The 25,599-nt window shown below is 54.5% G+C and overlaps 3 protein-coding genes across 8 annotated transcripts; 1 reads left to right on the plus strand and 2 right to left on the minus strand.

Moving 5' to 3' along the window:
- Window positions 1-648: 648 nt before the first annotated feature.
- On the minus strand, window positions 649-13,924 carry SPRED3 (sprouty related EVH1 domain containing 3). 5 transcript variants are annotated; one of them, XM_060288676.2, is made up of 6 exons: window positions 10,723-13,924; window positions 9,084-9,171; window positions 7,677-7,845; window positions 7,488-7,567; window positions 5,194-5,337; window positions 649-4,462 (listed from the first exon to the last, which is right to left on the minus strand). In XM_060288676.2, the coding sequence occupies exons 2-6, from the start codon at window positions 9,165-9,167 to the stop codon at window positions 3,797-3,799; spliced, it is 1,143 nt and encodes a 380-aa protein (XP_060144659.1). In that variant the 5' UTR covers window positions 9,168-9,171; window positions 10,723-13,924; the 3' UTR covers window positions 649-3,796. The 5 variants fall into 5 exon arrangements, with proteins under 5 accessions (XP_060144659.1, XP_060144656.1, XP_060144657.1 ...); XM_060288673.2 differs by having other exon boundaries at window positions 8,991-9,171; XM_060288674.2 differs by having other exon boundaries at window positions 8,991-9,171; window positions 10,719-13,924.
- GGN (gametogenetin) lies at window positions 11,484-15,492 on the plus strand. Of its 2 annotated transcripts, XM_030874358.2 has the most exons (3): window positions 11,484-11,810; window positions 12,573-14,444; window positions 15,349-15,492. In XM_030874358.2, the coding sequence occupies exons 2-3, from the start codon at window positions 12,592-12,594 to the stop codon at window positions 15,464-15,466; spliced, it is 1,971 nt and encodes a 656-aa protein (XP_030730218.1). In that variant the 5' UTR covers window positions 11,484-11,810; window positions 12,573-12,591; the 3' UTR covers window positions 15,467-15,492. The 2 variants fall into 2 exon arrangements, with proteins under 2 accessions (XP_030730218.1, XP_069900251.1); XM_070044150.1 differs by lacking the exon at window positions 11,484-11,810 and having other exon boundaries at window positions 12,319-14,444; window positions 15,273-15,444.
- An 833-nt stretch (window positions 15,493-16,325) lies between these two features.
- On the minus strand, window positions 16,326-22,025 carry PSMD8 (proteasome 26S subunit, non-ATPase 8). The gene is made up of 7 exons (XM_030874356.3): window positions 21,646-22,025; window positions 20,536-20,608; window positions 20,306-20,408; window positions 18,929-19,094; window positions 17,855-17,955; window positions 17,229-17,340; window positions 16,326-16,562 (listed from the first exon to the last, which is right to left on the minus strand). Exons 1-7 carry the CDS (start codon window positions 22,006-22,008, stop codon window positions 16,425-16,427), a joined length of 1,056 nt encoding a protein of 351 aa, XP_030730216.2. The 5' UTR covers window positions 22,009-22,025; the 3' UTR covers window positions 16,326-16,424.
- Between the last annotated feature and the right edge of the window lie 3,574 nt (window positions 22,026-25,599).

Here is a 25,599-nt window from a genome sequence, read left to right on the forward strand (position 1 = left end):
CTTCAAAACAGATCCAGTATCTTGCCCACTTCTCCCCGCCTCCACTGCTCTCACCCTCGTCCTGTGCACCACTGTCCCCCCTGGACCATCCCAGCAGCCTTCACCATGTCTCCACGGCCCCTCCTCCCCAGTATCTGTCCCCCACAGGCAGCAGATGGGAACCTATGAATACCTGAGTCAGGTTACATCCCTCCCATGCTTGGAGCCTTCCTGTAGCTCCACCTCACTCCGTGTGAGCAGAAAAGTCCATGCAGTAGCTTGCAAGGCCCCACAGATCCTCCCTGTCACCTTTCAGCCTTCATCTCCTAAGCACCCTCCTCCTTGCTTTCCCCCGTCCAGCTCCCTTGATGTCCCTCAGATTTACCAGGCATGCTTCTCCCTCAGGGCCTCGCACCACTGTCCCCTTTACCTGGAGTGCTCTTCCTGCAGACATCCACAAGACTCCCTCACCTCCTTCAGGGCTTTATTCAAACGCCAGCTCCTTAGTGGGGACTCCCTGACCACGCCAGCTACAACTGCCTGTATCCCCCATCTCCACTTTATTTTTTCTTTATAGTATGTATCATTTCTAACATGTTATCTCCTTCACTGTAAGGCTCATAAGTTCCTTGTGGGAAAGGATTTTGTCTGTTCTGGCCTCGTGGCTTGAGGGATCTTAGTTTCCCAACCAGGGATTGAAACTGCACCCTTGGCAGTGAAAGTGATGTGGAGTCCTAACCACTGGACCGCCAGGGAATTCCCCAATTTTTGTCTGTTCTGTTCACTGCCTTATCCCCAGCGCCAATAAAAAGGGTGTCCAATAAATGTAGAGTGACTGGAGGTATAAGATTCAGCTGGAGGATCTGCTTGGGACTAAAGGATGGGAAGGGGAAAGGAGGATTTGGGTAGGGGACTGGTCTGGTGGTTCAGGAAGGTGAATGGATGGGGTGCATCAATGCAAATAAAGAACACAGGCTGAGACTTTGTCACAGACATTTCTTGGAGCCGATATCTCATGCCCCCTCCCCCGATGACAAGGCTGGGTCTTCGGCCCGCATCATCCCCCGCTACTTCAGCCTGCCCTGATAACAACATTGAGGTCACAGACTGGCTTAGAATCAAGATCAGGAAGATAAATGTCGGGGTGCCTCTCCCGAGTATGGGGGCCAAGCATCCAATCTGAGGGGCAAGCAGCTGGGAAATTGGGCCTGGGGGCTCCAGGGTCTGAGGTCTTCCTGGCTCCCAGGGTCATCCCTCCATGCACCCCTGATTTAGGGGTGATGAAGAGTAATCATGGATCAGAGGTGGGTATCAGCAGGGAGCAGGACTGGGAGACCTGGGAGAGGCGGTGCTGGGAGGTGGGAGCCAGGGAACCGTCCCCCAGCCCCCCACTTCATCCGCAGATCCCGCAGCACCTTACAGCACTCTGGTCCCCCGTCCCACCCCTCCCCAAAACGAGGTAGGTTAAGAATGGAGCTTCCCCCCGCCCACCACGGAAGGGAGGAGACCGAGGCACAGAGAGGGGGATGGGGACCCAGGCTGCCCCAGCCTCCAGTCCCTCCGCCCTCAGCTCTGGTGGGTCTGACAGTGATGAGAGCTGGGCAGAGTGGGGATGGGAGGGACACCCCCCTTTTCTCTCACCCATCCCAGGGTCTGCTTGAGAGAGCTGAATCTCACAGGTTCCGGATATAATAAATAGTTAATAATTTAAAGGAAGTGACAGGAGGATCCACCCCTCTGGCCCCCTTGACCTATCCCTTGAACGCCCACAAGGCTATCCAAGTCTGGGTAATGAGGAAAGGTAAGTGCACATTTCAAGGTGCTCGGGACCAGATGCAGGTCCCAAGCCCGTACAACATTGAGATTGTGTTGCTCCAAGACCGTGATACCCCCCCCCCAACGCAGGAGGCCATCAGATCTGTGGTACACTAGAAGTCCCATTCCACTCAGGGGAAAGTGACCTTGGAATCCCCCTTCCCCAGAAGAGGACTCTCAATGGGCCATGAACCACGCTTTCAAACTTTCTGAAACAACCCCCAACTCTGAAATGGAAGAGAAGGAGTTAACAGAGGGGCAGATCATAAAAGGCTTGGACTAGGGCTAGGACTCAAAGTTGGGCTTGGAAGAGAGTCTGCAAGGTTGGCATGTGTGTGTGTGGCCTTTGTGCCAATAGAGCCATATCTAGTTGCCTTTGTGCAATGCCCACCTTCCTCTGAGGGCACAGCATGGCCAGCCCCACTCACCACCTTGGCTGTGTGCCTCTGCTTCATGAACAGCTTGCACAATCATCTACAGCAATGCTGGGTCCTAGAGATGGGAGCAGGGGTGCTCTTGGTTGGTCCTGGAATCCAGGAACATTACCTCAAAATGTTTTTTTCCCCTTAGGGTAAAGGGGTAGTTCTGTGGGATACTGAGAGCTTGGGCTGGAGCCCTTGAGACTAGAATTCCAGTGTCTGGGAACTTGGGGTTTCAGGGGCGTATGGATGGCAGCATTCAATGGGCAGCAGGCCTCAGGGGATGCACAAGCTGGGCCTGGGAAGTATCAGGCTAGAGAGGTTTGGGTCCAAAGAAATCTGGGATCTGAAGGTGCTAGGGTCCCAGGGAGCCTCAGATTTGTCTCTGGTATGGAGGGACCAAGGTCTTGGGTCAGGGACGATCCCAATATTGTGTAGGCTTGAGTGCTGAATTTGGGGGTCAATGGCACCTTGGGGTCTTGGATCTAGTGCTCCTAAAGCACCTTGGGGTCACTCAGGGGCAAAGGGTCAGAGGTCTGAGTTGCCATGAACATCCCATCTTGTGGGAGCTGGGCTCCCAGCCTTTAGTGGATTGGGGAATTTGTGGGTACGAAGAAGCCAAAGATTCCAGGACATTCTGGGGCTTGAAATGCAAGTCCAAGGAGGATTGGAAGAGGGCTATCTGAGGGGTTGGGACCAATGTGTTGGGCCCTGAGGTGTTGGTTGCCTCCAGTCTTACACCTGCGGGACTAGGCATCTCAGAGTCCTACATATGAAGTCGAAAGCTCCTGGGAACACAGGCTTGGTGTCGGTGGTCTACAGACTTCTTTGATCCCTGGCTCACAGAGCATCTTGGAGTCTTAATTCTGGATCTTGGGCAGTGTGCGTGTGGGGAGGGGGGGCTCTGAGATGGGTCTCCCAAGTCATTTGGGTCAGAGAACATCCGTTTGAGCACATCCAAGGACTCAGAGTATCTTAAGAGGATTCGGTATCTAAGAAGTCCTGGGGCTACAAGAACATCTCAGATACAGGTGCTCCGAGTTTTAGGTGAGCATTCAGGAACGATTTAGGGGTGATTCTGGGTCTTAGGGTCTCAAGATCTGGGAGTAATTGTATACAGGCAGGGTCAGGTACCGGCAACTCCTAATTCTGGGGTTGTAATTTGAGGGTTCATGGTGCCAGGCATGACTGGGTCTAGATTGGTAATTTGAACAGTGAGTCAGGATTCAGAGCCCGATTCTCAGGGATCCGTGTGCTCCCCTGCCTGCCTGAGGTGAAGAGTCTGGGCATCCCTGGAATCTGCTCAGTCTAGGCCAGAGCGGGGCGGAGTGGGGATGGAGAACGGGGACGCCAGAACTCAGGATGCCTGGGACCTCTTGGACAGACATCCCAATGAAGCTGGTTCTGGGGTCTCTCAGTCCTACATTTGGGGTCCAGGTTCCAGGTCTGGGGTCTCTCAATCCAAACTCAAGCTCCAAGTTCCGGGTGTGTCTAGGTTTGGGTTTGGGGTCCGAACGGAGTCCGGGGTCCTGGACCCTCAATTTTGGGTCCTCGGTCCGGCTACCGGACCCACCAGGCCGTCCTCACCGCGCCGCCTCCTCGTGGCGACCCCCGCAGCCTGCGCAGCCGCATCGCGCTGCGACCCAGTGGCATGCGCGCAGGGGCGCGTAGCAGCAGAGGCAGGGCACGGCGAGGGAGAGTGCGGCCAGCGCGGCCCAGCGCGCGGCGGGGCGCGGGTGGCCCGGCTCGCAGGCGCACGGGTCCGAGAAGTCGCCCTCGGCATCCGACAGGCAGTGGTAGAGCAAGCTCTCGGCGCACCACAGGCAGCTGAGACGGCGCACCAGCCGGCGACCCGGGTCCGGGGCCTCGGCGCAGCGGCCGCCACGCCCGTCGGCGCGACGGCGGAAGAGCGCGCGGCAGTGCACGCAGCGCGCCGCCTCCTCCGCCTCCGGGGAGGCCTTGGTAGGTGCAGGGGCCGGGCCGGGGCCCGGGGGTGGGCGAATCGGGGGTGCTGGAGGCACAGCCTCGGTGAGAGGGGCGGGCAGGGCTGTGGGGGGCCCCAGGGCTGCGCCCCTCAACGCGCCGGTCTTGGCGAAGCGCACGACGCAGGTGGATAGGGCGAGGGGTGCGGGTGGCCCAGCTCGCCGGTAATCCTCATAGCCGCGGCCGCCCCAGCCCAGCCCCCCTGTCCCGGCCAGGGGTTCTGAAGGCTCCGGAATCCCCGTGAACGGTAGGAGCGGAGGGTAGCTCTGCGGGACGAAGATAAAGGAGAAGAAGTTAGCGGGGTCTGTGATGCCCCACATCCCACCACAATCCATCCCGGCCTTAGAAGACCCGAGAATCCACAGACCCAGCCACAGGCGTCATTCATCCTAGGATCCTGCCCTGGTATCCTGACTGCCTGGGTCCGGTACTCAGACTTGTAAGTCCTCAGCCCACTCCCCTCCCAGGGACAGAGGACATCTAGGGACCGACAGAAGACTCCGGGAACCAAACCCACACCTTAAGGACCCAGTGGTCCAGGCTCTCAGTCCTGCCCTCTCTCAAGATCCGGGGTCCCAGTACCCAGCCCCCTCTACTCTCAGATTCAAGACTCCTGGACCCCAGCCGTCTCCTCCTTCAGGACGCAGGAGTCTGGTCCCCAGGTCCCTTTTACCCCTTGGATACTGAGCCCTACCCCTCGTGAATTAAGCACTAAAGGACTCCTTCCACGAGTACCACCAACTTCCTAATATAGTCATTGTCCGAGTCGTCCCCTAAACCTCTGTGGAATTCAGAACTTTCCAGTCTCCAAGAGCGCAGGAGACGCAGGAAGCCCTCACCCAACCTTCCGAGGAACCCAGGCCTAAGCTCCCCCGCCATAAGTCGGGTCAGCCATCCCTTAGAATCTGTGGTTTCTTGCCCCTCTGCGGCCTCAGTTCCCGCCCACTTTCGGGACCCCAGCGCCCGGCCTTATTTCACCGGGGGTCGGAGGTCGCACCTGAGCTGACGAGCGGCGGCGCTGGGGGGGCGTGGCCGGCCCGAAGCCAGAAGCTGACTCCACGGTGACGATGGGGGCCGCCGCTGCGGTGGGAGGCGTCTCCTGGTGGCTGTGACTGGAGGAGGAGTCGCTGTCCACGTGGGACTGGGGGAGATTGGCGGCCTCAGAGCCGGGACCCCTGGCACAGCCGATGCCCTTACATAGACCCCCTCCCATTGTGAGCGAGGGCTCTGCGGCCAGACAGGCCTGGGTTCAAGCCCCGGCTCTGCCACTGACTGGTTGTGTGACCTCCGGCAAGTGAGCTCAGCTCTTTGAGCCTCAGTTTCCTCTTCTGTAAAATGGGGATCATAATATTGTCTATTCGTAACGATGTGGTTAGGACCCACTGTAAAGGGCATAAACATGCCTGAAGTACAGGAAGGACTGGAAATGGTTATTATTATTTGACTTTCTCTTCTTATCTGCTCAGCTCACCAACCTACAGAACATCAAACCAACCTCCCTTCTCAGAAGCCCTCTCCCTTGGCTGTCAGCTGCCTTCCTGCCTCCTTCCCACCACCACACCTTTACTGGGGCAGTTCCACCCACCTGGAATGTGTTCCTTCCCATCCAAACCAAGCTCTGTCCTTTACGAGCTTCTCAGACCCTTGGTTTCCTTTCTGTAACTTGGGAATAATTCCCACCTCATCCGATTACTATCTTCAATAAACATTCATTGAGCACCCACGACATGCCAGGCTCACAAAGGCCATCGGGAGGGTGTGAGATGGAGCATGGAGAGCACAGCATCTTTCCTGAGTAAGTGCTCAATAAGTGGGACCTGTCTGTGTGACTTTGTAGACCCACCTGCATCTCCCATTACCCTGGGAATCTCCCTTTTCTGCCCAGGGAACCAGTTTTGTTCTTCCAAGTGTTCTCGAGCAACTCCCACTGTACCCCAGCAAATGCCAAATCGAATCCGACATTATGTGCATTTATTCATTCAATCAATTTATTCAACACATATTTACTGAACACTTACTGTCTACCAGGCACTGTTTTAAGCATTGAAGATGCAGCAAGAAAGCAACAAAAGATCCTTGCCCTCCTGGAGCTGACATGCTAGCATGAGAGATGGACAGTAAAGTCATTGATAAGAAAACTGTCTATTGGGAGAGGAAATACAAAAAATATCTTAGAAGGTGGGGATAAAGAGTAGGATAAGGAGCACTGGGAGATTTTAAACAGGTTACTCAGGGAGGGCCTCACTAAGGTAATGTGTGTGTAAAGCCCTGAAGGAAATAAGGGAATAAGCCATGTGGAAATTTGGGGAAGAGTGTTCTAAGACAGAGGAACGGCGAGTGCAAAGGCGCTGAGACAGGAATGTGCCCGCCCTTTTGGAGTACCAGTAGGAGGCCAGTGTGGCTAAAGCCAGGTGAGCATGAGGGAGAGTAATAGGAGGCCAGATTGTGTGGGATCTTATGTGCCACTGTGAGGACTTTGTCCTTTACCACGAGTGAGATGGAGCCTGGGTAGGGTTGTAAGTGGGAGATATCCATGATTTGACTTAGATGTCAATAGGGTCCCTCTCTGTGTGTGGGGAAAGGAGATGGTGGGGAGGGGGCAGTTGATGAGATGGTCCAGTGGGGAGATGAGGTTGAACAGTAACCAGGTTGGAGGCACATTCCGATCATTTTGAAAGTGGAACCAGGGAATTCCCTGGAAATCCAGTGGTTAGGACTCAGCGCTTTCACTGCCAGGGCCTGGGTTCAATCCCCAGTCTGGGAACTAAGATCCCACAAGCCATGCAGTGTGGCCAAATTTAAAAAAAAAAAGAAAGAAAGTGGAGCCAATATTTGCTGACAGATTAGATGAGGGGCATCAAAGAGGAGAGGAGGCAAGGATGACTCCAAGGTTTGTACCCCTAAGAAGGATGGATTTCCCATTAATTTGTTCATCCATTTGCTTTTAATATTTATTCATTTTTATAGTGTACCTTAATATTTTTTCTGCCTTTCCACACTAGAATAGAAGCTCCTCGAGGAAAGGGACTTTGTTTTGTTCACTGATGTATCCCCAGTGCTTAAAACACTTCTTATTCAAGGTGTTCAATAAATACCCTTGAATGAACATATAAATCAGGATAGAACAGAAAAACTAGAATAACTGGGATCAAAATTGACACTATTGTTTGGGCCCCAATTCGTGTGCCCAGCACGTGGCATGGTGCTGGATACACAGTAGGTGCTCAAGAATGTTTGTAGCATAGTAAGAAACCCCTGCCCTCCCAGCAGAGCTGCCTCCTGGAGACTCACCGTCAGAGGGCAGGGAGTGTCTGCGGTATCCTGGGAAGGGGAGGAGGAAGAGGAGGAGGAGGAGGAGGGGGTGAGCGAGCCTGGGGCAGGGAGAAAGGCAGAGAGTGAGTTCCCTGGGCCCGGCTTCTCCCACCCTCCACCCCAGCCCCCCCCCCACCACCACCAATGCTCACCACCTGCACCACTCACCTCGACCCAGTGCAGCCAGTGCTGCCAGCAGGCTCTTCTGGAACTCATCAGCCTCTGCCGGACTCTGAAACGTCAGCCCAAACTTGCAGTCACCCAGGCTCCAGTGATGGAAGATGGGGTTCACCTTGTTGTAAACCAAGCCTGGCCGCAGGGTACACTCCAAGGTGGTCTGAGGGGGGCAGGAAGGGACCAGGTCAGATATCCCCCCTTCCAGCCATGCCTGTGACTTCCCCAGACTCTATACCAGAGCATCCCACAAACTTCATTTCTCAACCCTAGGTGTACCCTTGAACCCTGATCAACACCCCAATACCACTCCCCAACTTTACTGGGCACACCTCTGATACTCCAATATTTCCCCCAAACCCCTTGATCCCTACATTTTCCTAACCATCCCCCGCCCCATATCTCAATAGGAATCCCAAATTTTATTGAATGCCTCAAAAAATGAGTCAACCTCTTTCTGAGAGCCAATATCCCCCATGTGACTCAATCATACTCCCCAAATTTTACTGAACATCTCAAAATGTTATTGTTAATCCCCTTCTGATGCCCCAATAAGCTCCCCAAATATTATCCCCCAATTCTTAACAAACTCCCACATATTTCCCCTCAGATGCTGGTCAACACCCTAGAAGTTCCCTCATCTTTTTGCCCAACAACACTATATTCTTTGACACCATTTCAAACCCCCGTACATTGTTCCTTCCGATCCTTGCTCTGAAATTCAACCCTTACTCCAAGCCTTTTCAAACGATCCAAACCTTTCTACTACACCCCCAGCTGCAACGTCAACATTCTCTTTCCATTTCAGGCCAGACAGCCCAGAACATTCCTGCTGAACCCACATTAGGATTGTAAACCCTACTGGACACTTCCAGACGGTCCCCCCACCAAATGCCTCCATACACTTAGGGCAGACAGGGGCCAGTGGTGTAAAATCCTCGTGATGAGAATCTCTGAGCAAGATGGAGCCACGGGGAGGGTTCCGAGCCGAGGAGGGATAGGATCTGAGTCAGGTGTTAGCCCAGCCCCTTTTGAACAGACTGAGGTTGGGGGAGGGAGCAGCAGAAGGGCAAAGAGACCAGTGCGAGGCTGCTGTGACAGTCCAGCAGGCAACGGCAGTGGACAGGACCTGCTTAATACCCCCAATAGTCCCCAAACTCCCCACTCTCAGACAGAGGACAGATATGCTTCCAACTCCATCCCACACCCCGGTGCTGCGAGATGACCTGACCTCACCTCTACATCCCCAGTCCCATTCCCCTACTTCCCCACACCCTCACCCTACCCCCACGCCCCAGGGTGGCTCACTTTCTGGTCCCGGAGGCGCTCCCCGTGGATGACGTAGTGCCCCTGGCGGGCCCCCCCCTCGGGCCTGGCCCCTCGGACCCGACATACGCTCACCTGGCTGAGGCCCCCGCCCCCCACAGGCAGCCAGCCCCCACTGGAGTCATCTCGGGCCATCACCACGGCTCGGACCCGAACCATGTACCTGGAGGAGGTGGGGGGACAGGGACAACAGGGTCAGTGAGCGTCAATCCTGCTCTCCAATTCAGTGTTCCCCCAACCCTCATCTCTGCTCTTCATCCCTCACAGCTGGATCTACTGCACCCTTAGCCACCCCTACTCACCTTACCTTCCACACCCACCTCCTCCCCTAGGCCCACTGTCTCCCCATACCCGTCACCTCTCTTATGCCCACCTTCTTCCAGCATGGCTTCTTTCTTCCTCTTGCCATCTCTTTTCTCCCATGCCTACCTTCTTCTCCATATCTACCTTTTTTCTCCATACCCACCTTTCCTCCCTTTCCCCATCTTTCCCATCCTCACCCCCATAGCTTTGCTCTTCCACTTCCCTTCCTCCTCCTGCTCATCCCCTATCAACCCTGTCTCCTTCTCCTCCCTCAGCACGTACCCACGGCCCCACCCATCGTCCCCCTCACAGCTGGGTGCCTGCGCATATGTATTTTCTTAGAGCCCATCAACTCAGCTCCAGTCCCCCCTACACTGCCTCCGCACCCTGCCGCCCAGGCCACTGGCTGGGTGAGAAACCCAGGCTCTCTTCCCCCCCACCCCTTCCCGGATTTATGAATGAGACCGGATGCAAAGCTCACTGAGTCACCCAGCAACGGGAGATGGGCAGGGAGCAGGGAGAGAACCAGAAATGGCCAGAGACAGGCCGAAAGGGAGATGGAGGCAGAGGAAGCCAGAAACGGGCGACCGAGACACATCCAGAGAGCATTTCATTCACAAAAATCAAGCCTGCTCTCTCAGGCCCCTGCCGAGGAAAGGCAAGGGGCAGAGATTGCGGGGGGTGGGGGGCGGGGGGAATTGATCCCTCCTCCTCTCCCTCCCCGCCCCAGCATCTTTCAGAACCATCTTACCCCGCCCCCCAGCTCAAGGGACGTAGCCCTCCGCCCAGTAATCGGGATCAGCGTCCAACCCCTCACTACCGCCGAGTGCAGGGACCTTGGCGCCCCAGCCTTAGGGACCCCAGCAACGAGGTCTAGCCCCTTCCCCCACCTGCAGGCTGCCGGGTTTCCCCAGCCCTTGGGGAGGGGAAGGGGCGGCCGCAGCGCCCCCAGCCCCCTTTTCTCAATGGGATGGGATTTTGTGAATGAGCAGTCACGTGACGCTGCTTCCTTTGTCCGCCCGCCTCCCCCGACAACAGGTGAAGCAGAGAAAGAGGGCAGGGGTCCCCCCCGCACCAGGGCCTACTGGGATGGGACGCCGGGCTTTCTGGATGCCCTACGCTCCCCACACATCTGTTTCCCGGGGGGAGTGGTCCCCTGAGTTCCCCAACGGTGAGGGTCCAGTACGGAATTTTATGAATGGGGCGTCCTCCGAGGAAGTCCAGGCCCCCCAAATGGACACTGGTACCCCAAATGGCTGCCGCGCAGTTTGGGGGCCCCCACCCCCTTGTCCTCCCAGCCAGGGTCCGGGGGGTGCCCCGGTGGGCAGGAGGCGCAGCGCGGTGCTGTCTGCCCCCTCACCGTGACAGGCGGTCTGTCAGCCCCCGCCCCCTCGCCCCCCTCTGCACCTGCCTGGGAGGCTCCGGCCGGGCTCCGAGCGGTGGCGACGTGGCCTCCTCCTCCTCCTCCTCCTCCTCCTGTTCGCTCCGGCTCCCTCGCTGGCTCCGGCGGCGCTAGAGACGGGCACCGGGAGCCGGGGCGAGGGGGGAGGGAGGGGGAACCTGAAAGATGGGTGGGGGGGAGGGGGCGGCTTGGGGGAGGGGTAAGCGCGAGGCAGGCGCACTTGCCCGCTGGGTCCTAGAGCCCGGCACTGGCTCCAGCGAACAGCCCCCCAGCCCGCATTTTCTCAGGATCCAGAGAGGATCCCCTACTTTCCCACCCATCCGCGCCATTGGTCCCTGAGGATATGAGGAAGGGGTCCGGGACGGAGCCTGGTCTCAAGGTTCTAAAGAGGCAAGGGTCTACGTTTTGGGTTCTAAATGGGAGGGGCTGGGTGCCCGGCTAGGTTCGAAAAGGGGTGGGGCAAGAAGGGAGCATTTGCAAGGAGGCGGGGTCGGAGGACCTGGGGGAAGGAAAGGGGGAAGGAGAGGGTGAGGACGCCGAAGGCGCGGACAAGCGCGTGCGTCAAGAAAGGGGCGGGTCCACGGAGGAAGGACCTTCTGGGCGGGCCCGAGCAAGGAGAGGGTCTAGGGAAGAGAGGTTTCCAAGTCCTAAGGGGGCGGAGCTTATAAGTAAATTGTCTTTAGGGGCTGGACGTCGGAGAGCTCCAAAAGGGAGGAGCTACGTAGCAGTGTTTGTAATGGGCGGGGCTTCGGGAGAGAGACTAACGGAGAGGGGCGGGGCATTATAAAGGGGAGGGGCTTAAAACGTTCTATAGGGGTGGGGCCTAGGACTACAAGGCTTGGGGGCGGGGAAGAAGACTCCCGAGTATTTCAAAGGGAGAACCGGGTTCGTAAGGGGCCGTGCCCAAGCTGGCTCAAGGAGGGCGGGGCCTCGAGCCCGGGGGCGTGGCCTAGATCTCGGGGTCCGCCCTCGCAGTCTCGCCCACTTGCCTTCACCCGCAACCCCGTTCTTTTCGGTTATTTTCTGCTACGGCCGTTCCCCGCCCTGCCCTGGGCCCAGGGAGCCGCGGTCTGAACTTTGGTCAGCTGGAGGAGTCGGTGAGTGGGATCCTCTGAGCGAAGGAGTAGCCAGGACGGAGCTTGGGTAAAGGGGTGGGGCCTGAGAGTGAGGCCTGCAGCTAGACCAGGAGCGGGAAAAGAAATTTAGGACTAAAGCCTGGGAAGAGGGCAGGACCAAATGATCAACACAGAGAGAGAGATCTGAGGGTTAGAGGTGGTGACTGAGCGGTTAGCCTGACAAGAATACCGGGAATTTGTTAAGCGGAGGCGGGGCCAGACCTGGGGCGGGAGGTGTTGTGAAGGCCAGATTCTCTGACAATCGGGGCGGGACCACAGGGCGGGGGCGGGGCCTGGGCCTCTGGAGCCTATTTAGAGTCCAGGGAGAAAAGCTTGAACTCTTTGTAGGCCTTATAGGCTACAGAGCACAACCATCATGAGTGATGTGGCCCGAGTGACTGACAGGAAAGCGGGCAAGACCTGTGTCTTGGAGCTTAGAGACCTGAGACGTGGTCAAAGTGTAGGGATGTGATACGAGGGACCAGCCAGGGAGACAGGGACCCAACCTTAGTACACTAGGAAGATGGAGGACTAAGTATCTGAACAGCAACTGTATGGGGCCACGGGGAAGAAGATGTGAACATCAAGAGTCACGGAACAGGAATGCGGGGAGAGACTAGTGCCTGAGTGGATCGTGGAGGACAAGGGCGGGGTTGGCGCTGACGGATAGGACCAAGTACAGCCAGCCTCGTGGGGTTCCCACAGCCCTGGCAGATTGACTGGCGGAAGTTTTTCTGACCACAGCCCCTGACCTCCGTCAGAAATGGGGAACGTGCAGTCGGAGTCGTCCGCGGGTGGGGGCTCCCGAAAAGAGCAGGCCTTGGACCCGTCCTCCGACTCCCGCCGGACATCACTGTTGGAGCCCAAGGGGACCCCCTCCTCCCCGGCCATGCGCCTGGCTCGCGGGCTGGGCGTCTGGTTCCCTGGCAGCTCCACGTCCCCGGGCCTCCTGGTACCCCCAGAGCCCCAGGCCTCACCCTCACCCCTGCCCCTGACCTTAGAACTGCCCTCGCCAGTGACGCCCCCTTCAGAGGAGGCGACTGCGGCCGCGGTCTCCACACCACCCCCGTCCCCCGTGGGGACCCTGCTGCCCGCGCCATCTAAGTGGCGAAAACCCACAGGCACTTCGGTGCCCCGGATCCGCGGTCTGCTGGAGGCAAGCCATCGCAGCCAGGGCGACCCTCCCAACCTCCGCCCGCTGCCGCCGCCGCCCCAGCAACTAACCGGAGAGGACCCCGACCCTGTCCCGAGGGCCCCATCCCCGACTCCGCCGCCCTTGGAGCCGCCACTACCGACACCTTCCGACCCGCAGCCCCCAGAACGCAGAAGCACTCCTGCTCTGGCCACGTCCGCCGCAACCCCTACAGAAAGCCAGGCCAGGCACGGTAGCGAGGGCCAGATGACCGGCAGAGGGGCACCTCCCCAAGCAGGCGAGGGCGAAATGGCCCGGCCTGTGGCCTCCGAGCCCGGCCTGAGCCTGTTGTGTAAAGTCACCTTCAAGTCAGGGCCCCAGCTGTCCCCTGCGGCAGCGTCGAGTTCCTTAGCGGCCAAAGCCTCTCTCGGGGGCGGCGGCGGAGGAGGACTCTTCGCCGCCGCCTCGGGCACCATCTCCTACGCTGAGGTCCTGAAGCAGGGACCCCTGGCTCCTGGGGCCTCTCGCCCCTCGGGAGAGGTCCCTCGGGGAACTCATGAAGCAGAAGGCGGTGATGGAGACGGCGAGGGGTGTTCTGGACCACCCTCGGCGCCTGCGTCCCACGCCCGGACCCTTACTCCTCCATCCTACACCACCTTTGTAGGCTCGAAGCCGAAATTTGACTGGGTGAGACCCCCTAATGGCCCTGAACGCCAATTTCGCTTCAGTGGAGCTGGCGGAGGCGTCGGGGCGCCCCGACGGCGCGCAGTCGCGCTCTCAGGGCCCAGGGGCTCCCCGCCGCCTCCGCCAGGGCGGATGCATCCAGCTCCCAGGCCCCGGAGGCCCGCACCCACCTTGCTGGCGCCGCCTGTGTTCATCTTCCCGGCGCCCACCAATGGCGAGCCTGTGCGCCCCGGGCCTCCCAGCCCGCAGGAGTTGCTGCCGCCGCCGCCAGCGCCGCCGCCGCCGCCCACGCCACCACCCACGCCGCCTCCCGCGCCGCAGCCGCCAGTACTCCAGCCAACGCGGCTGCCCGTGGCGCTCCCGCCCACCCCAAGCCCTGGCCACTTGGAGTCGGCCGTGGCTCCCGCCCCGGCTCCCGCTCTGCCCCTCGCCTTGGCCGCTGACCGGGCCCCAGGCCCGGCCTCACCCCCGGCTCCAGCTCCCACCGTGGCTGAGCCATCGCCACCTGCGCCCGCGCCCGTCAAGGTCCGCACGCGCCGGAACAGGGGTCCCCGCGCAGCCCGGGCCGCTCCGCGTGAGGATGGCGCGCCTGGAGATGGTCCTCGCGAATGTACTGCAACTACTGTGACTGACAGCGGTGGTGGAGGGGGGGGTGGCAGCGGGGCTCCTCCAGCGGGGACGGTTAACTCGGGCGCCACGCGCCACTGGCCACCCTTCCAGGTGCTTAAGTCTTGTCCCTTCAAGTGTTACTGCCGCCACCAGCCACGCCATCGCCGCCTGCCACGCAACGTGTCTGCCTGGTGAGGGGAGGTCGGGGAGTAGGGAGGGGAGTTATACCGTTCCAAGTCCTGAACCCGACTTTCCTGGAGTGCCCCATTCAACCCTTTGGCGTCCTGACCCCAGCTGACCCTAGACCCTCCCCTTGGCTGCATCTCAAACCCAGCTGAGCTCCAACCCTTCAGAACCAAGAGGAGCCTTGATATCAGAGAACACCTTGGCCCCGCTCCTTAGTATCCAGACCTCCAACGTGACCCTTGGCCCTCTTATTAGTCTCTGGAGCCATCAGGGAGGGAAAACTGGTCCCAGCTGGCCTGACCCTATTCACTGCATTGACCCTGTCCCTGGTGACATCAAGGACCACATCCCAGGCTCTTCAGGGATGGGATGGGAGATGATGGTCTTCTGGAACCAAACGGGTATAAATGCAGGCCTCCAAAGGAAGCCCCAGGCCTAGCCCCCCAGACTCCTTACCCCTCCAGCCTTTGGCACCTTCTCCCGACGAACCCAAGACTTTGACCGCCAGAGGGCACTGATATCCCAGTCCTTGTGCTGCAGAGGTTACTCCTGATTCCGTAGATTCAGGGGAGACACTGCATCCTGCGATTACCTCTCCTTCACCCCTAAATCTCAGGATCTGGTCATCAGGGTCTGTCTGACCCTGGCTCCTGAGGAACCTGAATAACTGGGAGACCCTCTTCCCTGGTACCTCTGGGGCTCAGCTGGGACCTGAAGGGGGAGTTGGGAGAACTACTATCACCAACCCTCAGCCCCCTTTTCTACTAAGTTTAAGTGGATACAGCCCGGCTCTAAACTACCTTTGGGATATTCAGACATGGTTCCTTACACAGATGGAGAAAGTGGAGCCTAGAAGGGGTAAGGGCCTGGCCACATAGCCAGGTCCTGAAGATTCTACCTTCTCCCTAGGCTGAGCACACCCACCAACCACCTGAGTGAGCCACCCTGGGTCACCACCATCAAGCTGGCCGGCTCCCTGGTAGCTGGGCTGGAGCACTACGACTTGCAGGCTACCCATTCCAACTGAGTGCAGTCTGCTCAATGCCCTCTGCCTTCCCCTCCTTGACAATAAAATAACCATCCAGATGCCTAGAGCCTGTCAGTCACTGGCTAAGGGTTGAAGGGGTGGGGCGGGGCAGAGGTCTCCATGAAAGCACCACATCCTGGCAACACGAGGCTGGACCCAGACTAGCAATAAGGGAGGTTCCATTCAACCAGCATGCGGACTGATGCACCCAGGGGTGAGATGTTCTCATTCCCCTTAATACCATCAGCCCCATTTCCAAGCCGATCTGGTGCCAAGCTCAGGGGTTCAGTGCAAATCATTCTGGAAAGCAGGAATGATCATTCCCTCTCTGAGACTTTCTTGAAAATCCCACAAACCACAAATGGCTCAGCCAGATTTGGACTCTGCCTTAAACACCTTGAGGACTTCAAGGCAGGAAATAGGCTGGGGGGTGCAGGAGGTCGTAAGTCACAGCACTGGCTCAGAAGAGTGGGAACCAAGGCAAGCCCATGCCAGGGCCCATGCCTTTTGTTCCACAGAGGTCCATTCAGCATGTCATTTTAAAAAACTGGTTTAATTCATTGCAAACATTTTTCAAAATCAGGACACTTCGCCCCCTTCACTGAAACACTCTGGTACGTTGGTCTGGCCTTTCTGTGTGTCCACAGCTGGCTGCAACAGTCCCTCTACCCGGGGCCTGTGCTCTCCCCGCTGTGCCACTGGGCCCCCACAGTGGACATCTGTGTTTGAGACCTTGAGCAATGGCCACTGGACAGAGGCTGGCCCAGGGTTACCTCAGACCTCCTAGGGCCCCCAAACCTCCAAGTTCTTCAGAGATAAGAACTTACGTCCCTACCATTCCACTCGGGGAGACAAGGGCCTAAGAGAGAAAATGTCAATCCACCTTTATTGGGGGAAACCCTGCACTGCAACTGCCTTAAACAATGCAAGCTCTGCTCCACCCCAGTGCCTGGTGGGCTCAGACGATCATCTCCAGCTGCCGGGCATACTCGATGACCTGCTTGGCCAGCTCCGTGGAGGGGATGGTGGTATCTTCCGGCTTCTGCTGCTGGCTGGCAAAGCTGTAGTAGTTGTTGAGGCCCAGGACCCACCCTCGCTGCAAGAAGGGAGAGATGAGAGATGGGTGGGGTGATCACACAGGCACCCTCCCCTTACCCATGTGGGCCCTGGATCGCTTTCCTCACCAACCCTACTCTACCTTGCACAACCCTAGGCAAGTAACTTCACCTCTCTGTGCCTCAGTTTCTCCATGTTTGAAGAAACTGTCTCCCAACAGTGTTTGGACCAGAGTAAACGATCACTAAGTATCAGCTGTTACAATCACTCAAGTTCAATTTCACCTCTTCCAGTCTGATCTTGACCCTCTTCAGTCACCAGGGCTATTGCACCCCATGCATCAGCATCTCCAGGGGCACTGCTCCCACACCAATACCCCAGACCAAATGAAACAAAGTCTTGTGGGGAAAAGCTGCAAACTCCAAGGAATTCTGATAAGCCCAGCAACCAACATATGCTAAGCCTCCACCTGCACCTGGAGGCAGGTGCTGGGCTAAGCTCATCCCACATATTAAACTCTAGCCCCTTTCTACACGTAGGGAAATTGAAGTTCGGAGAAATTCGGCAACTTGCCTGAGGTCACACAGCTGGATTTAAACCTGGGCAGTCTTGTTCCAGTGTCCCTCCAGGCCACCCCACCCTGCTGTTAGTGAGTGCACCCCTTGGCTCGCTGGCCCCATGGTCCCCTGCCCTCCACCCCAGCCACCTTCTTGGCGTAGTCTGTCATCTTTTTGGGTGTGTTGAAGAAGAGGATCCGGGTGGCCTCAGTGAAGAGGATTTTTTCATAGGCCTTCTCGATGCACCCAGCAATCTCATCCCTGGGGGAAGACGAGATTCTCATTACTGAGCACAGACAACTCTCTAGGCCCTGTCCTCTCAGGCCAGACCCTGCAGTTCAGCACTGACGGCTGGAATGTGTTACCTGCCCTGTTCAACCAATCAAGGCTCAGGGGAGAGTAGCTTGACTAGAGTTGCAAAGCTAGGGCCACAGTAGGGTCCACACTCAGATCTCTGGGACCCCTGGGCCCACACTCTGAGGTGAAGCCATATGACTCCCATGAGAGGCAGCAGGGTCTCTGTCTGCTGAGTGCTGTCTGGGTGCCAAGTCCATGCTCAGGGTCTGATGTCCACGGGCACACACATACACAGCCCATAGTGAGATGAGGGCTCTTACCCCCATCTCATGACCAGTTCCAGTTCAGAGAAAAGGAGAACTGATGTGCCCAGCTTCCCCAGATCACAAGTGGCCAGAATGGGATTTAAACACAGAGCTGTCTGACTCCAGAGTCCAGGCTCTTTCTAAACTCCACACGACCCTGGCCCCCCACACACCTGATAGTGTCAAGCAAGATATCGATGAAGAAGGTATAGCTCTCAGCAGGGATGTTGCCTTTGGCCAGGAACACCTTGTTGTAGCTGCCCTCCATCAGGTACTGTAGAGGACAGGGGTGAGGAAGAAGAGAGGGTGAGGAAGAGGCAGCACAGGGGCTTACCCGCTGAGGCCTCACCATACTCCCAGTGCCTCCATAATCCACACTCTACTAGAACACTCTCTGCAATACAGTCACCCATTCCCCATGCAGACTGGGTCCTACTCTTCCCGGAAGCCCTTCCTGGTTTTTTCTCTCTCTCTGTCTCTCTGTCTCTCTCCCAAGCCTGCCCTTGGTTAGTATCTAATTATCTATTTTCCAGGAGGGAGACAGAGCTGGAGCCACCCCAAGCGCATTCCTCTACATCTTTGCCCAAGCTGTGCTGCCCCTGCCATAAATGCCCTCTCTCCCATCCTCTCCCCACAGTGAAATCCTCCCATGAAACCTCAGCTCTAAGAACTACTTCTTAACCTTAGGTACTACAGCTCTTCCTTGATTCTGCTCACCTTGTTCCAGAAACTGTCCTCTTCGCTGCCCCTCAAACACACCAGGCATGTTTCTGCCTTGGGACCCTTGGACTGGCTGCTCCCTCTACCTGGACCATTTCCCCCCCAGATGACCAGGTGGTTGGGTTCTTCACCCCTTTAAAGTATTTCTCAAGTTTCATCTTTTCAACAAGGCATTCCCTGACCACCCTGCCCCTGCCCCTCCACCCTCCTTCCTGCTTTATTTTTCTCCACAGCATTTCACATCTGACAGACCATATACAGGTTATTTAATCTTTTTGTTTATTGTCCACTTCCTCACCTGAATGTCATCCTCACAAAATCGAGATTCTAACTGTTTTGTTCACTGTTGAGTCTGAAAACCAACCACAGTGCCTGGTACAGGGCTGGGGCTCAATATCGGTTGGACAAAGGAGTCCATAGGCTGAAAGATGGGTGAACCCTCTCATTTGCGAGGATACCCTCCCAAATGTCTGTCCCTGTACCACTCCCTTTAGCCAGGCCCTCCCCTCCCCCTTCCTCAGCCTCACTTGCTCGAGGGACACCGGATGCTTGATGTATACATTGGTCTGGATGTCCTTGGCAGGCAGCCGCTCCAACTCTGTGTGGAACTCAGCCACCCGGTTCTGGGACAGCAGGAAGAGAAGGTTGAGGCCCAAGAGCTGGTGCATGTAGGCTGACTCTGGGAGCTGCTCCCTGTGGACCAGGGTGGGACACCAAGGTAAGGAGGGCTTAGGTACCGACCAAGCCCCCCACTCCAGGCTTCAGGGACCCTGACGACTGCCCAGTGCTCTCTCCTTGGAGGGGTATCGGGTCCTGGGTTTTCAGATGAAACTAAGGCCCAAAGAGACATGAAGAAGTCACAATCATATGGGCCCTAGAAAGTGATCTCACACCAGTAAAGTGACTTAGCCTCAGTTTCCCCAACTGTAAAATGGGTATCACCACAGTACCCATCTGATAGAGGTGGGTTAAATAAATAAGGGTTAAGTTATTAAATGATTTAATACAGGTAGTGATTAGAACAGTATCTGGCCCAAATAAATACTATATAAGTGTTAATTATGATTATGATATTAAGAATCATCACCCTCAGTTTTGGGGGGAAACTGAGGATTAGGGAAGTAAAGTCATTTGCCCAAGACGATATAATCAGGAAGCGGCAAAATTAGTTTCAAACTCAGGTTCGTCTGGCTTCTGATGTCAAATTCTTAATCATTAGTCCATGCAAGCCCCATTCAGTTATGAAGCCATTCAGTTTCATATTCAACACACAGCCAATGAGTCCCTGCTCTGGGCCCGGCTCCATGCTAGGCAGTGCTGGGACACAGCAGTGACTAAGACCCTTCTGCTTATAGAAGACTCACAGTCCAGTGGGAGAGACAGGGCTGGGATGGGGAGACACAGACAGACGGGTCAGGGCTGATACAGCATTGGAGGCCACAGGAAAGAGCTTGGTCTGAAACCTGAAGGCTATGGGGAGCCAGGACAGGTTCTAAGCTGATGATAAACATGGTCAAATTTTAGTGTCACAAAGAACCTACTGGCTACCATGGGGGGATGAATCTGAGGGGACAAGGCTGGGGCCAAGGCAGGTAAAAGGGGATAGTGGCTACATTGGGGAGTGGAAATTTAGAGTGGGAATGTGAAGGGGGAGACAGACTGGAGCGCAACAGAGACTGGATGGTATAATCCCAGACTCAGGACCTCCAGGCCAACCCCTAACCCTGAGGCTTCTGGCGGCACAGCTATGCAAAGGGGTAATTCCAAAGTGAAGGAAGATGTCTCAAGTGGCTAGAGCAACAAGGATAAAAAGCTGCTGAGTAACAACCCCGCGCGCACGCGCGCGCACACACACACACACACACACACACGCAAACCAAATTAGGGGCAGGGCCCATCCTCACTTGTAATCGAAGTAATAGCATTTGAGCTGGGCCATGTACCGCTCGAAGGAGGGGATGTCCTTGCGTAGGATACTCCACTGGGCGCCTATCTCCAGTATGTCACCTGTGGGTAACAGGGGAAGCTCTCAGGAGGTGACTGTGGTCCGACCCTGACCACCACTGCCGCCATTCCTGCCATGACCACAGCCCATAACCCCCACCGCTACCCCACCAACCCCAGTGACACTCACGGGCCAGAATGAGCTGCTGTTTGGTCAGTTTGGTCCCTGTGGTTGGCAGGAAGTTAAGCTCCAACAGAACCAGCTGACGAGGAGGGCAGGGGAAGGAAGGAGAGAAGATGGGACTTCAAGTACAGATTACTTACCTTTTTCTAGGTCTTGGTTTTCCCTCCTAGAAAATGGAGCTAATCATCATCCCCGACTCATAAGGTTGTTATGAGTATTAAAGGAGTCAGTCCTCATAAAGCCCTCAGATCGGGGCCTGGGAACATGATGAGGGCTCATTTAAGATGACCTCATATTACAAGTATTAACAGATCCACTCGAGAAACAGTAACGCCACTCCACGCCTGACCCAATGGAATCAAGGGTTGGGGAGACACTAGCACCTTCAATTCTTCTGCAATCTTTTCCCACACTTTGGTGGGTTGGGCCCAGCTACCCCCCTCCATCTGCACCAGGGAGGAAAGGGGGCTAACCTCTTCCCATAGTCCAGCCCACACACTATCCCTTATCAGATACACCCCCCTCAGCAACTTGGTCCAGCCCACTGTATTTGTACTCTCTCCCAAACACACCTGGCCTGAAGCAACCCGAGCCCCATTCTGGTCCTCTACTGTGAGAATATTTTTCCTAAGTTCAGTATTGCCCTCACAACTTGGCTGGGCCCCTCTCCCCACAGACGCATCCCTAAGCCCCAGATTTCTCAGACCCTAACTTGACCTGATCTTAACCACGAACCCCATCATCTCAGCCTCCTTCTTCCATCACCCTGTCCAGTCCTCATTCCCCACTTGGTGTCGTCCAGAATCCTCCATCAGAAAAACTCTGACAGCCCCATCCTGCCACTCCAGCCAGCTAGGTCTCCAAGCACCAAAATTTTAACTTCTCACTCGTCTGTGCCAGAAACACTCTTTCCGTCTCCCCCCACCGTGGGGCCGCATTTGGTCCATTCCAGGCCCCTCTCACGTCTTCATTCCTCCAAGCCCGCACTTTGGCTGTTCCGAATCCTTCACCCTATTGGATCACCCAGCCCGTCCTAGTGTCGGCGCTGCGGCCTCCCCCCGCGCCCGGAACTCGGCTGGGTCTGGACCCCTCGAAGCACCCCCGGCCGATCCCTACCTTGAGACGGCCGAGCTCTTCCCCGCACTTGCTAAGATTGGGGCTTTTACGGTTCCATTCGCCCTTGAGTTGCTCGTACATGCCGGCCGCGGCCTGCAGGACTGCGCCCGAGGCCGCCGCAGGCCCCGAGCTCGAGGCTCCCGCCACCCCGTTCACCGCCGCGGCCGCCATCTTCCGTGATGCGGCAAATCGCCCGCCCGATTTACGGCAGCGACGCTTACTGCGCCTCGCCCGGCAGAAGTGGGGCCGAGAGGTGGAGCCCAAAGCCGGGGGCGGGGCTGCGACTGTCCGCCTCCGCCTGCCAGGGTTAGCGTTCAGTCGCTCTCGGGGAGATGCCCTCGGAGCCCGGCTCTTAAGGAACATGTTAGTCGGAGCTCCGCCTCTGCTGTCACTCAAGATGGCGACCGGAAGTCGCCACCTGCCCTAACTGAAAATGGCAGCGGTGGCAACGCCTCCCCGCCTAGCTTCAGCCTGGGCTTTCGAGATGCTACGTTTCTGTATTGGAGATTACACCTGCGTGGCAGCTTTTCTAAACCAAGAGGTGGTGGTGGTGGAGCCATTTGGATAGCTGTGTTATTCTTCCCATGTTACAGACAGGCTTTGAGAGGCTGGGTAAACCTCCAAGAGACTAACGGCTGAGATTTGACGTTAGGTCTTTCTCGTCTCTCAGTGCATCCTTCCACACTTTCTCCGAGCTTGTACGAATACGCACAAACTTTACAAAAATCATCCAGTCTTAATGACTTTAAATGCCACCATATATGCGGAGGATTCCCAATTTTTTTTTATCCCTACCCCCGATTCTTCCATTTATATCACACCCGCCTATTTAACATCTCCACTTTTTCTCAATTCTCTTGTCTCCATCATTTAGAATGTCAGCTCCATGAGAGAAGGGATATTTATCGGTTTTCTTTACTGCTGTATTCCCAGCACGAGGTAGACAGTCAATGAATATTTGTTGAATGAGTGGGTGTGTAAACAAGTTGTGTCTTCCCCAGCCCCACCCCCGAAGCTGCACCGGTGGCTTGCGGGGATCTTAATTCCCCCACCAGGGATTGAACCCTGGGGCCATAGCAGTGAAAGCCCAGAGTCCTAACCACTGGACCGCCAGGGAATTCCGAAGTTGTGTCTTTAAAAAAAGTTTTTAAAGAAAAACTGCATCGTACTATACATATTTTCTAAAAAGCACAGTGCTTTTTAGCAATACACTAAAGACATCTCTGGAGATCAGTGGGCATATTTCTGACACTTTAACAAAAACGGCTGCATAATATCCCACAGCATGAATATACAATTCATGTAATGGTGCCCATATTGATGTTTGTGTTATTTTTGTTTACTTGTTTGCCACTTCTAACAATGCTGCAGTAAAGATCCTTAAGGGGAGGGGAGGGGGAATTGGAGGAAGGTGGTCAAAAGGTACAAATTTCCAGTTATAGGATAAATAATTGGGATGTAATGTACAACTTGATGACTACAGCTAACCCTGCTGTATGATATATAGGGAAGTTGATAAGAGAGTACATCTTATGGGTTCTCATCACAAGGAGAAATTTTTTGCCTTTTTTCTTTCTTTTTATTGTATCTATATGAGAGATGGATTTAAGCTGGACCTGTTGTAGTAATCGCTTCACATTACCTGCAAATCAAACCATCATGCTTAAACTTACAGTGATATATGTTAATTATTTCTCAGTAAAACTGGGTGGGGGGCGGTGTAAAAAAATCCTTAAATGCATTTCTTTGAATACAGTTTTTTATTTCTAAGGGACAGATCATAGGAATTAAGATTACTGAGTTGAGATAAGCATATTCTTTTCATTTTAATAGACATCATAAGATTGCTTTCCCAAGTTGTAGCAGTTCACAGTTCCACCAGCAATGAAAGTGCTGACAGCATCACTGCTATTGGGCTATATAGCTTCTGCTTTTTCCTTTTACCAGTCTGATAGGGGACGAGCACTAATTTTTTGTTGCTTTAGTTTGGATTTCTATACTAATGAGGTTGAGCATCCTTTCCTGTGTTTATTGAACATTTGGATTTCCTCTTCTCTGAAATTTTCTGTGGGGTTATTGCATTTTTCTATAAATTTTTAGGTACTTGTGCATATTGGAGATAAAACGTTTTATCATATATGTTGCAACTATTTTCTTTGGTCTAGTGTTTATTTTCTGAATATATATACATATATACATTTATAATTTATTCATCTGTTGCCATGCAAAATTTTAATTTTTTTTTAGAAGATGTTGGGGGTAGGAATTTATTAATTAATTAATTTATTTTTGCTGTGTTGGGTCTTCGTTTCTGTGCAAGGGCTTTCTCTAGTTGTGGCAAGCGGGGGCCACTCTTCATCGCGGTGCGCGGACCTCTCACTGTCGCGGCCTCTCTTAATGTGGAGCACAGGCTCCAGATACTCAGGCTCAGCAGTTGTGGCTCACGGGCATAGTTACTCCGCGGCATGTGGGATCTTCCCAAACCAGGACTCGAACCCGTGTCCCCTGCATTAGCAGGCAGATTCTCAACCACTGCGCCACCAGGGAAGCCCCCAAAATTTTAATTATTACATAGTCAAATTTATGTAACTTTCTCTTTCCCTTTTGCTTAGGAAATTCTCCCCATGCCAAAGTAAAACAAATAGTCTCCAAAACTTTTTGGTAAAGTATTTGTGTTTTTCCACATGTGATTTTTATTATTAATCTTTAATTAATTTTTGCATATGGTGTGAAGTAGTGATCTAAATTCGATTTTATCCTCACAGTCAATTTTTTCAGAAACATTTATTAAACTATCACTTTCTCACCAAAGTGAAAAACATTTGTATCATATTAAAGCTCTTCAATAATCACACATATTTTAAGTCACCTACTGTATTCTACTGGTCTATATTTATTATTGGTAAATACCATACTGTTTTTTTTAATATATTTTTTTTAATTTTTATTTTTGGCTGCATTGGGTCTTAGTTGCCACATGCGGACTCCAGAGCATGTTGGCTCTGTAGTTGTGGCACGCAGTCTCTCTAGTTGTGGTTCGCGTGCTCAGTAGTTGCAGCGTGTGGGCTTAGTTGCCCCACAGCATGCGGGATCTTAGTTACCCGATCAGGGATCGAACCTGCATCCCCTGCATTGGAAGGCAGATTTTTAACCACTGGACCACCAGGGAAGTCCCCACACTGTTTTTAAATATTTATTCTTGGTAAATACCGTACTGGTTTTTATATACATATATATCTACTTTATGTTGAGGTGAAATGGAAATAAAATTAATCATCCTAAAGTGAACAGTTCGGTGGCATTTATTACATCCACACTGTTGTGCAAATACCACCTCTATCAACCTCCAAAACATCTTCATCATCACAGAAGGAAACCCATTTCCCTTAAGCTGTTGCCTTACATTCCTTCCTTTTTCCCTGCCCCTAGTAACCACCAATCTGCATTCTGTGTGCATTTACCTATTCTGGGTATTTCATATAAATGGTATCATAAAATATGTGACCTTAGACGTCTGGCTCCTTTCACTTAGCATATTGGTTTTGAGGTTCATAGATGTTACAGAGTATTTCAATACTTCATGCCTTTTTATGGCTGAATACTATTGTATTATTGTATGGATATACATTTGTTTATTCATCCACTGATGGACAGTTGAGCTGTTTTCACCTTTTGGTTTTGTGAATACTGCTGATATGAACATGCATGTACATGTACTTGTTGTAGAATATGTTTTCAATTCTTCTGGGTAATATACCCTGGAGTGGAACTGCTGAATGATACAGTAATTCTTTTTTTTTTTTTTTTTTCAGCGGCCATGGCTCACGGGCTCCGCCGCTCCGCGCCATGTGGGATCTTCCCGGACTGGGGCACGAATGTGTGTCCCCTGCATTGGCAGGCGGACTCTCAACCACTGCGCCACCAGGGAAGCCCCTACAGTAATTCTATGTTTAA

Source organism: Globicephala melas, chromosome 19 (genome assembly GCF_963455315.2).
Source record: "Globicephala melas chromosome 19, mGloMel1.2, whole genome shotgun sequence".
Taxonomy (NCBI): domain Eukaryota; kingdom Metazoa; phylum Chordata; class Mammalia; order Artiodactyla; family Delphinidae; genus Globicephala; species Globicephala melas.